The sequence below is a fragment of the Lagopus leucura genome, unplaced genomic scaffold (assembly GCF_019238085.1).
Source record: "Lagopus leucura isolate 7727_CA_CO unplaced genomic scaffold, USGS_WTPT01 253-0_obj-0_obj, whole genome shotgun sequence".
Taxonomy (NCBI): domain Eukaryota; kingdom Metazoa; phylum Chordata; class Aves; order Galliformes; family Phasianidae; genus Lagopus; species Lagopus leucura.
This window is the reverse complement of record NW_024968051.1, coordinates 8,132-22,359: the sequence shown is the minus strand read 5'-3', so window position 1 is coordinate 22,359 and position 14,228 is coordinate 8,132. Positions and strand designations below refer to the sequence as shown.

General features: G+C 56.8%; 2 protein-coding genes across 2 annotated transcripts in view; both read left to right on the top strand.

Annotated features, from left to right (window-relative positions):
- Positions 1 to 2,496, top strand: part of WIZ (WIZ zinc finger) — a gene marked incomplete at its 5' end in the record, with an annotated part of 6,460 nt that extends 3,964 nt beyond the window's left edge. The window contains 3 exons of the mRNA XM_042894201.1: positions 483 to 914; positions 1,221 to 1,413; positions 2,199 to 2,496. Of these exons, the coding sequence (XP_042750135.1) occupies positions 483 to 914; positions 1,221 to 1,413; positions 2,199 to 2,355 (782 nt within the window). The remainder of the gene's footprint in view (positions 1 to 482; positions 915 to 1,220; positions 1,414 to 2,198) is intronic.
- Positions 2,497 to 4,264: 1,768 nt separating this feature from the next.
- The window catches only part of AKAP8L (A-kinase anchoring protein 8 like), a 12,303-nt gene continuing 2,339 nt past the window's right edge, over positions 4,265 to 14,228 (top strand). The window contains exons 1-10 of the mRNA XM_042894202.1: positions 4,265 to 4,330; positions 8,289 to 8,321; positions 8,724 to 8,958; positions 10,319 to 10,802; positions 11,197 to 11,317; positions 11,399 to 11,454; positions 11,732 to 11,768; positions 12,410 to 12,518; positions 13,604 to 13,745; positions 13,853 to 13,958. Coding sequence (XP_042750136.1) covers positions 4,318 to 4,330; positions 8,289 to 8,321; positions 8,724 to 8,958; positions 10,319 to 10,802; positions 11,197 to 11,317; positions 11,399 to 11,454; positions 11,732 to 11,768; positions 12,410 to 12,518; positions 13,604 to 13,745; positions 13,853 to 13,958 — 1,336 coding nt within the window. The 5' untranslated portion in view covers positions 4,265 to 4,317. The remainder of the gene's footprint in view (positions 4,331 to 8,288; positions 8,322 to 8,723; positions 8,959 to 10,318; positions 10,803 to 11,196; positions 11,318 to 11,398; positions 11,455 to 11,731; positions 11,769 to 12,409; positions 12,519 to 13,603; positions 13,746 to 13,852; positions 13,959 to 14,228) is intronic.

Sequence of the window (14,228 nt, the reverse complement as noted above, 5' to 3'; positions counted from 1 at the left end):
TGTGTTGGCCAAGTTGTTGCGTTGGCCATGGCCACGTGTCAGCCATGGTGTTGCGTTGGCCATGGCCACGTGTCAGCCATGGTGTTGCGTTGGCCATGGCCATGTGTCAGCCATGGTGCAGTGTTGGCCATGGCCACATGTTTGCCAAGTTGTTGCGTTGGCCATGGCCACGTGTCAGCCATGACGTTGCGTTGGCCGCAGTCCCACCATCCATGGGGCACCACACTTGGATATCGGGCTCCGGCTTTTTGCTGTGATATCTCTGATAAGGAGCAGAGATTTGAGGACCGTCCACTGCCCCCCATCCCACTCAGAGATGGATCCCCCATCTTGGAGCCTTGACCTCCTGCCAGGGACCACCTCAGAACTCACCGCCACCCGCCACACGCCGGAAGGGGGCGGATTCCCACCCAGGGGTGGCGGTGGGGGGGGACGGGGCACATCTCAGCCCCTCGCTCACCGCCTGCCCCCTGCTCCCCCAGCCACCGAAGCGTGCTGCGAGCTCTGCGGCCTCTACTTCGAGAACCGCAAGGCTCTGGCCAGCCACGCGCGGGCGCACCTGCGGCAGTTCGGCGTCACCGAGTGGTGCGTCAACGGCTCGCCCATTGAGACGCTCAGCGAATGGATCCGGCACCGGCCGCAGAAAGCCGGCGCGTATCGCAGCTACATCCAGGGCGGCCGACCCTTCACTAAGAAATTCCGGAATTCGTCGCACGCCCGAGATCATGACGGAGCGCGGAGGGTGCCGCTGAGCCTGCAGCACGGCGGCATGGCGCTGCTGAGCAAAGGGCTGGCGGCGGAGCTGGCGCACGGAGAGCCCTGCAAGATCCTGGACGGCACCGGGGAGCGGCCCGTGGTCACCTCGCCGCTCTCGCTGGTGAAGATGGAAGAGCATCAGCGCTCGAATTTCCACAGTGAGTTGGGACGGGGGGGGATGCAGCTGTCGGGAGGGGGACTGGTTGGGACCTGGTTCCCTCGGATCTCCTGGTGGCGGCAGCCGTTGGGATGTGGTTCCCGTGGGGGTTGGGGCCGCTGGGATCCCTCGGGAGGTTGGAGCTGTTGGGACACGGATCCGCGAGGAGGAGGAGCCCCTCCTGTCATCAGGAGCGCTGTTGCTCCAAAGCAGAGAGGCTGTGCCATCTTTCGCAGCCCTCAGCGCCACGGCAGGGTTCCCCCTTCCCCCCTGATGCCCTGTTTCGCTTCCATTATTCCCCCCCTAGAGTTTGAGCGGAGGCAGGCAAGGCCCCTGGACCCCTCCCTGCACCGGGAGGAGGAGGGGGCCGACTTCCAGCAGAAGATGGAGGAGACCCGCCAGCCCCCACCCAGGATGAGGCCGGTGCCCTCGCTGGTCCCCCGCCCGCCGCAGACCTCCCTGGTGAAGTTTGTGGGTAACATCTACACCCTCAAGTGCAGGTAGGCCATCTTGTGGGCCCCAGCCCACCTTAGGCTTAACTTTTGGGCTCCCTTTGGGATCCTTGTGGCTTTCTTTCAGGTTCCCCTTTGGGTGCCCTCTGGGTTTGCTTCAGCTTCCTTTTGTGGGCTTCCCTTTTGAGGCTTCCCTTTTCGTTTCCTTCGGGCTCTATTTGGCTTTCTTTGAGGCTCCCCTTTGGCTTCCTTTGAGTTTCCTTTGGGCTCCCATTGGAGCCCTCCCTCTGGGTCTCTTTTGGGCTTCCTTTGGGCTCCCCTTTTGGTCTCTTTTTGGGGTTTTCTGTAGGCTTTCTTCAGGGCTCCCTTTTGGTTTCTGTTGGGCTCCCCTTTGGTCTCTCTCTGGGTTTCCTTTGAGGGCTCCCTTTGGGTTCCCTGTTGGGTTTCCTTTGAGGGCTCCCTTTGGGTTCCCTGTTGGGTTTCCTTTGAGGCTTCTTTTGGCTTTTCTTGATGTTCCCTTTGGGGTTTTCCCTTTCGCTTCCAGGTGGGCTCTGCTTTGGGTTCCCTTTGGGTTGTCTTTTTGGGCTTCCTTTGGCTTCCCCTTGGATTCCTGTTGGGTTCCTCATTGGGCTCCCATTTGGCTTCCCTTTGTGTTTCCCTCGGCTCCCAAACCTCTGAGCTCTTTGTTCGTGGGCACTCCACCCTTCAGCGCTGCACCTGGGGCTGTGGGACCCCTTCCTCCCTGCTTCCCCCCCCCCCCTTTCCCCCCTCCCCACAGCCTCTGGGCCGCTAAAGGAGCCTTGGACTGACCCGCTGCCGCCGTGTCCCCGCAGGTTCTGTGAGGTGGAGTTCCAGGGCCCCCTCTCCATCCAGGAGGAGTGGGTGCGACACCTCCAGCGACACATCCTGGAAATGAATTTCTCCAAAGCAGACCCCCTGCGGGGGGACGCCCCGGCCCCCGAGCCCCCCGCCGTGGCCGAGGCTCAGTAACGGAGCCCCCCAACCCAGGGCAACGGAGCTGAACCGGGGCACCCTCCGCCCCCCATCCCGTGCCTGCGCCTCCCCCACGGAGCAACCTCAGCCCACCCCCCCCCCCCCACTACCCCAACGCCGGGCTGGATGGGGGGCACCCGGCCGCAAGCACTACAAGGATCAAAACCCCCCCCCCCCCGGCCCCCCCCCCCGGGGGGGGGGGGGGTGGGGGTGGTGGCACTCGAGGACGGGGCAGGGGACAGCGGTGGCACCATGTGTGCCCCCTCCCCTCCCGACACCGCGGGTCCGGTTCAGCCCAAAGAGGCGGGAGCTGCGTTGGCTTCCACCGGTTCAGGGACGCAGGGAGCGAGCGCCGTGCGTTTGTCTATGGCCCGAGAGTTGCTGTATATTCGATCCCTGCAGGCAGCGCCACCCGTCGTTCCCGGCGCTGTCGGAGCCCGTTGCTCCGGGGTTGCATGTTGCCCCGCTCCCCCTTCCCAAAGGAAAACACTTGGCTCCCCGTCACCACCCCCCCGACCCCCGATTTCCAATGGGACCGTGGGCTGCGGTGATGCTTGGGGGGTCCTAGGGGGGGGGGGGGGGGGGGGGATCTGCGGAGCCGCACGTCCCCCTCCTCCCCCCGCTCCTCCTCACTGTTGCTATATTTTTGTTTGTTTTTTTTTGTTGTTTTGTTTTTTTTCCCCCCCCTTGTCTAGCTGCATAGACCTTCGACTTTTTTAACTCTAGTTTTGTGTAGAAAATTTAAGGAGCATTCATTTTTATTTCGAAGTCCCGAGCCCAGCACGGCTCGGAGGGAATTTACCTTTTAACTTTTTTCATTGGGCATATTCTGGTTATTAATGTACCCGGGAATATGTACATTAGATTAAACTTCTGGAAACAACCCCCGGGGGGCTGTGTGAGTGCATGGGGGTCCTCACGGGGGATTTTGGGGGGGAATGAGGTTGGTTTTGGGGCCAAAGGGGTGGTGGGAGCCTACAGGGCTGGGAACAGCAGGGTGAGGACATGGCTGTGAGTCACAGCTTGGGAGCATCATAAAGGGGACGTGGGGCCACGGCTGATGGCGTGGTGTGGGGTCAGGATGGGGGGCACACAGGGTCAGGGTGAGGGCACGACCCAGAGCTTGGGATGTTGGGGTCAGGGTGAGGCCGTGTCGGGGGGGACATTGAGGTCAAAGCGTGGCCGTGACCCCGGGCATGGGGACACCAGGGTCGGGATGGGGACGTCAGGGTGGCCGCGTTCTGTGGTGGAGGGACACGGGTCGAGAGGAGGCAGCGTCACACGGCGTGGGAGATGTCGGGATGGGGACATCACGACATGGCCGTGTGCAACGACACAGCGGCACTGGGGGCACGGTGAGGCTTTTCCGTGGGGAGATGGAGGTCGGGGGGAGGCCGTGCCGTGGGGACGTGGGGTCGGACGCGGCCGCGCCCCGGGGTTCCGGCACAGAACTGGCGCGGTTTCGGCGCGCTCATTCCCCCGCGGGGGCGGAGCCCCGCGGCCCTCAGCCAATGGCGACGCGCGGTGCTAAGGAAGGGGCGTGGCCAAGAGTCGCACCTGCGCGGTGGGGGCGTTGCCGGCGACTCCGTGCTCTTCTGCCACGCGATTGGTGGAGGCAGCGCTCAGCCCTCCCATCACCCCCGATTGGCCAATCAGAGTAGAGAACGGCGGCGGCACCGCCTCTCTGCCAGCTGACCAATCAACGAACGTTCCCTCAGGGCCCATCGGGAAAGCCGACGATTGGCACCCGCATTCTCCAATCCTCGGCGGGACCGCCCCGCGGGAGGTGGAGACGAGACCAATGACCTCCTCCGGCCGCCCGGAGGCCGGACCAATGAGCGCGGCGGGGAGGCGGGCGGAGAACACCTTCCGACCAATGAACGCGGCGGGGAGGCGGGGCGGCGCCGCCGGTACCGTTGGGCGCAGAGGCGGCGGCGGGCGGCGGGCGGCGCCGCCATTATGAGTTACTCAGGTGAGGGCGCGGCGCAGAGATGGTGGCGGGGGCGGCCAGGGGCTTCTCGGGGGGCCGGGGGGCGGCGGGACGTCCCGAAAACGGGGTTTTGGGGCCGAACGCGCGGGGTTCCGTCACCGTCCGGTTGGCGGGCGGCCTCACAGAGCGGAGCGCGGGGGATGATTGGCTCCTGCCGGCCTCGCTATTGCTGACGCGGGTCAGGGTGCCGTCGGCCCTCTTGGCCAGCCGGGCATCAACCACCACCCCGGGTCCCTTTCTTCTTCGCAGCCGCTCAGCCCCAAGCCTGCAGCGCTGCCTGGGGTTGCTGTGCCCAAAGCGCAGGACCCGGCGCTTGGCCTCCTTCAACCTCTTCCCGTTCACCTCAGCCCAGCGATGCGGCTTATCCAGGTCCCTCTGCAGGGCCTCCCTGCCCTCAGGCAGATCCACGCCACCTGCCCGCTCGGTGTCAGCTGCAAACGTACTGAAGGTGCACGCAGTCCCTCCTCTGGGTCATCAACAAAGATATCAAACAAGGTCGGCCCCAGCGCCGAGCCCTGGGGACACCGCTTGTAACGGCTCTGCAGCTCGATTCACTGCATTCACCACGACCTGCCGGGCTCGGCCCTCAGCCAGCTCCTTACCCAAAGCCGGGTGCACCCGTCCGGGCCTCGGGCAGCCAGTTTCCCCAGGAGGATGCTGTGGGAAACAGTGTCAAAGCTTTGCTGAAGTCTAAACAGCCTCATCAGCGGGGCCCATCCTGTTCAATATCTTCATTGACGACTTAGATGAAGGCACTGAGTGCATCCTGAGTAAGTTTGCAGATGACACCAAGTTGGGAGGTGGTGTGGATCTGCCTGAGGGCAGGGAGGCCCTGCAGAGGGATCTAGATAAGCTGGATCGCTGGGCTGAGGTGAATGGGATGAGGTTCAACAAGGCCAAGTGCCGGGTCCTGCATTTGGGCACAACAACCCCATGCAGTGTTACAGGCTTGGGGATGAGTGGTTGGATGACTGTGAAGAGGAAAGGGACCTGGGGGTGTTGGTCGATGCTCGGCTGAACATGAGCCCACAGTGTGCCCAGGTGGCCAAGAGGGCCAGCGGCATCCTGGCCTGCATTAGGAATGGCCAGCAGGAGCAGGGAGGTGAGCATCCCCTGTACTCAGCACTGGTGAGGCCACACCTCGAGTGCTGTGTTCAGTTTTGGGCCCCTCACTGCAAGAAAGACATGGAGGCCCTGGAACGTGTGCAGAGAAGGGCAACGAAACTGGTGAGGGATCTGGAGCACAAGTCTTACGAGGAGTGGCTGAGGGAGCTGGGATTGTTCAGTCTGCAGAAGAGGAGCTCAGGGGAGGCCTCATAGCACTCTACAACTTCCTGAAGGGAGGCTGTGGTGCAAAAAGGTCTGGCCTCTTCTCCCAGACAAATAGTAGGACCCGAGGAAACGGCCAGAAGTTGTACCAGAGGAGGTTTAGGTTGGACATGAGGAGAAACTTTTTCTCTCAGAGGGTGGTCAGGCACTGCAATGGCTGCCCAGGGAGGTGGTGGAGTCGCAGTCCCTGGCAGCGTTCAAGAGGCGCCTGGATGAGGAGCTACGAGATGTGGGTTAGTGCTTGTGGTACTGATAGCAATGGGAGGGGTTGGACTGGATGATCTTGCAGGTCGTTTCCAACCTTGTGATTCTGTGATTCTGTGAACAGCCTTTCCCTCATCTACCAGTCCGGTCATCCAGCCGTAGAAGGAGATGAGGTCGGTCGAGCACAACCTGCCTTTCATGAACCTTTCGTGCTGTGCGGTTGATCTCACCCAAAATGATTTGCTCTGTAACCTTCCCTGGTGCCGAGGTCAGGCTGACAGGCCTGTAGTTCCCCAGATCCTCCTTAGGGCCCCTTCTGTGTATGGCAGTCCCATTGCCAAGCCTCCGAGGGGGGGGTTGTGAGCACTGGGATTCGGGGTCACCTTCTGGGGATCTCCTGGGGCTCTTCTTGGAGCTCAACTGGGGTCTTGGGACTCTGAGGCTCCTTTAGTTCTCCTTTTGGGGCTCTTTTGGTGGCTCCTTTGGTTCTCCATTGGAGTTCTTTGGGATCTCCATTTGGGTTGCATTTGGGGGCTTTATTGCTTGGAGCTTTATTGGGATCTTGAAACTCCTTGGGGGCTCTTTGTGGTTCCTTTGGGCTCTGCTTAGAGTTCTTTGGGGATCTTTTAGGGCTCTTTTTGGAGCTCCTTTTGGTGGCTCCTATGGTGCTCTTTAGGGTTTTGGGCTCGTTTTTGTGCTTTTGGTGCTTCGTTGGGATCTTGAGGCTCCTTTTGGAACTCCTTTTGGGGTTCTTTGGTTCTCCTTTTGGGGTTCTTTTGGGTGCTCATTTGGTTCTCCATTGCAGCTCTTTGGGGTCTCCTATGGTGGCCCTTCCTGGAGCTTTGATGGGATTCCGGGGGTCCTTTGCAGCACTTTGCAGTCTCCTTTTGGGACTCTTTTCAGAGCTTCTTTTGGGAGCTCGTTTTGGACTTTCTTGGGGTTCTTTCAAGGCCAGAGAGATGTTGTCTCACAAAGAATGCCAGGTCCTGATTTCATTCTCCAATTCTTTACCTGCAAAATGCTCCATTGTGGGGTTGTGTGCACCTGAACCCGTTTCTGCTCCCTTGTCTCGGAGGTCTGGTGCCTCCTGCTCCCAATTTTCCGTGTGAAACCAAAAGAGTTGGCACTTGCGGGTAGGACACCGCTGTGTCACGGTGTGTCGTGGCAGAAATGGAAGCTGAAAGAAAGAACAGGGACCTCATTCAGGGAAAAAATCTGCATCGTCTGAAGGCCAGCAGGTTGACCGTGGGCCAGCAGTGGGTCCTCGTGGGCAAGAAGGCCAGGGGTGGCCAGCAGTGTGAACCTGGTGGACAAGAATCCTCCCAGCTGGTGGTGCAGACACGTCTGAAGGCCGTGCTGCCATTCAGCGAGAGCTGGACAGGCTGAGAGCTGGGCAGGAAGAAACCAGATGAGGTTTAACAACAGCAAGTGTGGAGTCTTGCATCTGGGGAGGAAGAATGGCATGCAGCGGTACAGGATGGGGGATGAGCTGCTGGAGGGGAGCTCTGCGGAGAGGGACCTGGGGGTGACAGGTTGCCATGGGGCAGCAGTGTGCCCTGCTGGCCAACATGGCGTCCTGGGGTGCATTGCAAAGAGTGTGGCCAGCAGGTGGAGGGAGGCGATCCTCCCCCTCTGCTCTGCCCTGCTGAGGCCTCATCTGCAGTACTGCGTCCAGTTCTGGGCTGCCCAGCACAAAACAGGCAGGGAGCTCTTGGGAAGAGGCCAGCAGAGGGCCACCAAGATGGTGAGGGGCCTGGAGCATCTCTGCTATGAGGAAAGGCTGAGTGAACTGGGTGTGTTCAGCCTGGAGAAAAGAGGACTGAGAGGGGACCTGATCCAGGTCTATAAATATCTGAGGTGTGGGGGGCAGAATGGCGAGGCCGGACTCTTTTCAGTGGGGAGTGGAGACAGGACAAGGGGAAACGGCCGGAAACTGCAGGATAGGAAGTTCTGCACCAATGTGCGAAGGAACGGCTGTGCAGTGAGGGGAGGAGCACTGGAACAGGCTGCAGGGAGGGGGGGGAGTCTATGGGTCCCAACGTGTCTCTATGGGTCCCAACGTGTCTCTATGGGTCCCAACGTGTCTCTATGGGTCTCAACGTGTCTCTATGGGTCCCACTGCTCACTGGAACAGGCTGCCCAGGGAGGTGGTGGAGTCTCCTGCTCTGCAGATGTTCCAGACCTGCCTGGATGCTGACCTGTGCGACCTGCTGTAGGAACGGCTGGGGCAGGGGGTTGGACTGCATGAGCTCTGCAGCTCCCTTCCAACCCCTGTGATTCTGTGATTCAGTTCACAGATTGGATTTGCCACCATTTCTTTCTTTCGGGGTGTTTCTCCTTTGTGATGGTAAACAAAACCCCCTGTGAGAAGCATGGCTCTGACTGCTTCTTCTGTCTGCTTTTCCAGGTTATGGAGACTGGAACTCTGGGACAAACAGAGGCAAGTACGCTGCCAGCTCGAGCGGGTTCCTGACAGACGGGTTCGTTAGCTTCAGCTCCTGAAGGATACAGTGCAGATTCTGCATTCCCTCTTCTTTTATTTTTAGGGTTCTTTTTTGCAACCACTTTCTTTTATTTTAAAACCTTGTCGAGATGTTAACGACTTCCTTCCCCCGTTTTTTCAGAAGGGCCACACGGCCGAGGATTTGGGTTTTTCTGTTCCAGCCCATCTTGATATTGCTGCTGGGTGAAGGCTGGAAAATGGCCTCCCATGGGTTTTGGCGTTACTCAGCGAGGCTGATTTTAGAGGCTGTGCATTCGTTCACCCATGCACCTTAGCTTGAATTAAATATTACCTGCCACAGATCGCCAGGAATGAGAGCTCTCTGTTTTGTTCTTGCAGGGTATGAGAGCTACAACTACGGCTACGGCTACGGGCAGGACAACTCGGGCAGCTATGGCTACGGCATGGCTGCCTCCAACTCGTGGGATATGGGCAACTCGGACATGGACATGAACCCGGATGGTGCTGGCAGTGCCGACGCCGTCATTGCCAAAATGAACCAGCGCCTGGACGTGGTGTCCCACCTGGATGCTGACAGCATGCAGGGCGGGCACTACGGCTCCGGCGGGGATCGGTGAGTGGGAAAACCATGGAATGATTGGATAGGTTGGGTTGGAAGGGACTTTAAAGATTCTGGAACAATAGAATGGTTGGGTTGGGAGAGTTCTTAAAGATAATAGGGTCGTGAAATCCTAGAATAATTGAGTTGGAAGAGTCCTTGAAGGTCAGAGAACCATGGAATCACAGCATGGTTGGGTTGGACTCGTCCTTAAAGATCATGGAACCATGGAATGGTAGAATGGTTGAGTTGGAAGGGTTTTTAAAGATGGAATCACAGCAAGGTTGGGTTGGAAGGGTCCTTAAAGGTCATAGAACCAAGGAATGGTTGAATGGTTGGGTTGGAAGGGTCCTTGAAGGTCATAGAACTATGGAATCACAGCATGGTTGGGTTGGAAGGGTTCTTAAAGATCAACAACTCCAAGTTCTTTTCCTGGAGGGAAAAGTAACCCGTTAAAACATGACCCAAAACAAATTGCTGCCAGTGTCAGCTTTCTGCCTGGTAAAAGTGGGTGTGCACAGGTGTCCCCAGATGTCCAGGAATGGGGACAGGAGCTCCAGCTGGGCTGTGTCCCCACACAGCTGATAATGTGGGCTCCTCTTGGTGTTTCAGGGTCTTTTAGGGCATCCTGGGCACTCGCAAAGCAATGAGGGGTTTGGGGGATCGGTTTCTTTGTTTTTTAACATGTCGATGGGGCTTTGGTTCTTCCACCCTGCATGGAGGTGGACAGGGACATTGCAGCTGTGCCTTATCCTAGCCCTCGTCCCACAGAGTGGAAACAATCCCACGGTCAGTGATATGCTGAAGTGTTTAAAATACCAATAAAAACCCATTTTGAAGCATTTTGTTGGTTTAACCTCTGCTGGGCTCTAACACAGTGCCAACACTGTCCCAGAATCCCAGAACCAGCAGAGTTGGAAGAGACTTGTGCAGAGCAGAGGACATCATTGGCCTTCTTGGCTATGAGGACACTCTGTTGGCTGCTGTTGGCTTTCATGGCTGTGAGGGAGCCCTGTTGGCCACCATTGGCCTTTTTGGCAATGCTCTCAGTCCATGGTCACCCTGTTGGCCACCGTTGGCCTTTTTGGCAGTATTCTCAGTCCATGGTCACTCTGTTGGCCACCGTTGGCCTTTTTGGCAGTATTCTCAGTCCATGGTCACTCTGTTGGCCACTGTTGGCCTTCTCGGCAATGCTCTCAGTCCGTGGTCACTCTGTTGGCCACTGTTGGCCTTCTTGGCAATGCTCTCAGTCCGTGGTCACTCTGTTGGCCACTGTTGGCCTTCTTGGCAATGCTCTCAGTCTGTGGTCACCCTGTTGGCCACCATTGGCCTTCTTGGACCTACAGGCATGCTGCTGACCCTTCTCTCTCCACAGGTACGACTCATACGAATCCTACGACTCGAGGTCCTCGCTGAACGACCGGGACATGTACCGCTCCGGTTACGACTACAACGAGAACGAGAACGACAACGCCTACGACAGTCACTACGACGGTCACTACGACGACCACTATGAAAGTCACTACGACAGCTTCTATGGGACCCGCAGGGACCAGTACCAGCACAGGGCGCGGGATGGCTTTGGCCAACGGGGTCAGAACTGGGCGCGGGACGGGCGCAACACCAGAGCCATGGCTTCACCGTACTCGGGGCGCATGGGCGGGCAGTGGAACGACGCGCCGCGAGGCCTGGGCCCCCATGGCTCCTCCCGCCTGCCCTCCCTCTTCTCCCACAACATCATCCCGGAGCTCGGCGCGTTCCAAGGGATGCGAGGATTTTCGGGGAACATGCGCTTCGGAGGAGGCATGATGAAGCAGAGGATGAGGAGAAACTGGAAAATGTGGGATTCGGACTTTAAAGTGAGTACTTGTGCAACATCCTCCCAAGTCGTTTAACTCGAGTGGATGTTATGCAGCCCCATAGGGAAATGGTTGACCTACAAAAGGCTCCAAAGCACGCGCTGGGAGGCGGTCAGTGTAGTTCCACACGTTGCTGGCTTGACTTTGTAGTGTGTATCTCCTAAGGACAGACCGAGGAGCGTTCGTATGTGCAGTGCTTTAATCTGAAAACATTTCTTTCCTAACGGTAGGAGAATATTGCTGTTGTTTTTTACCTCATCTCCTGTTTTGTAGAGGTGGCGGGCTGTGTCCTGCCTGATGGACCATGCTGACGAGAAACTGGTGGGACAAAGCAGTGCTGGGTGAGGAGAGCACCGCCCTCGCAGTGGTGATGAACCTTTTTCTCCTCTTGCAGCCTCAGAAAAAGAAAATGAAGAAGGACCTCACCGGAAAGAAGAGGAAGCAAACCAGCAGCTCAGATGAACCCGACAGCAAGGCGGCGAAGACAGATGGCTCCGAATCGGACTCTGACAACGGTGAGGGCAGAGCTCCCCAAAGGGGCTTTGCTAGGTGGCAGTGGGACCTCAGCTGGGTTCTGACCGTGCCGTTCCTTTCAGAGGAAGGAACCGAAGGAGAATCGGGAGAAAAAGAGGAGAAAGAAGGCTCCAGAGGCGTAAGTGACTCTTGAAAAGTTGTAGCTCCTTGTAATTAGGAATGTCAGTTTTAGTTGGAGGCAGAACAGTGCAGTGAGGGCAGGGGCAGAGTCCTGCACCTGGGGTGGAGTGGCCACACACATCAGCACTGGTTGGGAGCTGGAGGAGCTCTGCAGGGGTGAACCTGGGCTTCCAGTGGTCAACAGTTGAGCCAGCAGCCCTTGTGGCCACGAAGTCCAGTGGTGATGGCTGATGCGTGATTCTGGCTGGCCTTAACGTCCCCATCTTGCATTTTAGGAAGGGGAAGATGAAGAAGGTCGAGACTCAGAGAAAGGTGAGTTGGTGTGCGTGCATAGCAGCTCACAGGAGAGGGTGCAGAGGGATGGTGTGTGCTCTGAATGTGCACACGGAGTGGTGCCCAGCAGCAGCAGAGGGCTCTGACGTGGCAGGAGAGAGATGGAAGGCTGAATCTCTGGTTTATTCAGACTGTTGGAGTCCGTTTCCAACCCAACCATTTTACAGCTTTGTGATATTTAAGGCCCCTTCCAACCCAGCCCATCCCATGATTCTATCATCTTTAAGGACCCATCCAACCCATCCCGTGGTTGTGGGATCTTTAAGGAGCTGTGCAACCCCAGCTGATTCTCTGAAGTAATGGTGGTGACAATTAGTGCCCCTTACCCAAGCAAATCTGTAACGAATTGATTGAAAGCCTTCTGCAACCGGAAGCAGTGAGCACTCATTAAAACAAAGAGTCAGGAAACCACCTCGAGTGTGTTTGTGTGCCACATCCTCCAACAGGGATCCTAAATCTGAGGTATGTTTGTCCCTGCCTGGAGGGAGCAGCTCCTCGACTCCAGCGTCCCTCTGCCAAGCAATTTCGGGCCAAGCACTGATCTTGTCCAGGGCAGTTCTCTTGAATCAGGTGCTGTCCTCAAGTAGCGCCCTGAAATGCAACCTGCTTTAAACACTTAGGTGCTTTAACAATTCAAGAAGAGATCAGTCAAATCAAACGCAAATTACAGGCGGGCAAGAAAACTCAAGAGAGGCAAAAGAAGAGGCACCGAGATCGCATGGTGGAAAGGTAACGGCTCTCGTTTTGTTTCACTGAGCGATGCTGCTTCCTCCTCGGGGAGGAATGCGATGGTTGCAGGCTGGGTCCTTTCTTTGTTCCTCAGTTCTCCCAGTGCTGTGTTTGCTCCTGCCCATCTCCTGGTGCTGAATATTTGGATGCGTTGCTGCTGGGGGCAAACTCGAGTTGGTGACGTGCAGCCAACGCTGATGGAGAAATGGGCAAATCTCCAGGGCACATCCCACAGATGGGGATCCCCACTTAATGGGGTTGGGGGAGAGCTGTAGGCAGCTCTGCTTTCTGTTAGTGAGCGGCACTCGTCGCAGAGCTCAGGTTTCAAAGTAACTCTAAAAGGGAAATAGTGGCTGCCACAGAAATTGGGAAGGGGCAGATACTGTCAGCGTAAAACTCACGAGGTGCACGGGGTGTTGTTGAACCAGAGCCTTTTCTCAACAAAGTATTGCCACTTCCACCTGCAAACAACACCGACTCTTGCCTCAAAAAGTGGGGATTTGTGCAAAAAATGTCACTTGGCAAAGAATTTGTTCTTAAGCTTCAGAGCTCCTTGAGTGCAGTTGTCCTCCAGGAGGAAGCGAGGCCGCCTTCCCTCAGTAGAATTCTGTCCCTTTCTCCCAGCCAAGACGGAGAATCGTCTTAATTCGTAGTTACAGCTTCGCTTTAATGATAAAAGAATTTTTAAGGTCTGCAAAGGTTTGAAAGAATTTGGCCTCAAGTTTTGTGGTGTGCCATCCGCCCCGAGCTGCTCCTTACTGTTAGCATTTGTTTCCAGTCTGACCTCTTTGAGTACGAGCTGGATTTCTTTATTGGGAAGCTCTCTGTAGTGTTTTTAAAGATGGGAACGCTTTCCTGGGTAGGGGAAACCCGCTGTAGGGGGGTTGGACTGAGGCTGAGCTCCAGAGATCCCCTCTGCTCCTCTGCTTTGTGGAAAATCCCAGCATCTGAGCACAACCTCAGCCCCTTTCCCCTCTGCTGGGCTCCCCGCTCCGCCGTTTGTCTGCGTTGCCCCCCAGCATTTGGGTTGTGGGATGGAAGCTTGCGTTGGGCATCCCTCCCGCTCACACCCGCTGTCCCAGCAGGATCCAGTACGTTTGCTCCCTGTGCAAATATCGCACCTTCTACGACGACGAGATGAACAGCCACCTGGAGAGCAAATTCCACAAGGAGCACTTCAAGTTTGTTGGAACCAAGCTGCCCCAGCAGACTGCTGACTTCCTGCAGGTGAGCGCTGCTGAAGTTTCGATCCTCTATGAATGAGGTTTGGGTGATTTTTGTGTTGCTTTGGTTTTTATTTCCACAGCTGCTACTCCTCAACTCTTGCCTTCCAGGAATACGTTGCCAATAAAACGAGGAAAACTGAAGAGCGCCGTAAAGCAATTGAGGACATCAACGCCGTTATCCAGCAGATCTACAGGGACCAGGATCTCACACAAGGTGAACTCTCACCCCTTTCTGATTGGTGATTAATTAGCTTTGCTGTGGCTCACCGATGGAGCGTTTGGTGGTTATGAATGTGGCATAAAAATGGAGCTTGAATGTGGTTTCAAATGAGAAAATTAAAATGGTAGAACAATATTTATCCAATATTTACCGGCCTTAGAAGAAAATTCTGGATTAAGGTTCCTTCCAACCAAACTTTCCATAGCTCTGTGATCTTTCAGGACCCTTCCAGCCCAACTGATTCTATGATCTTTCAGGACCCTT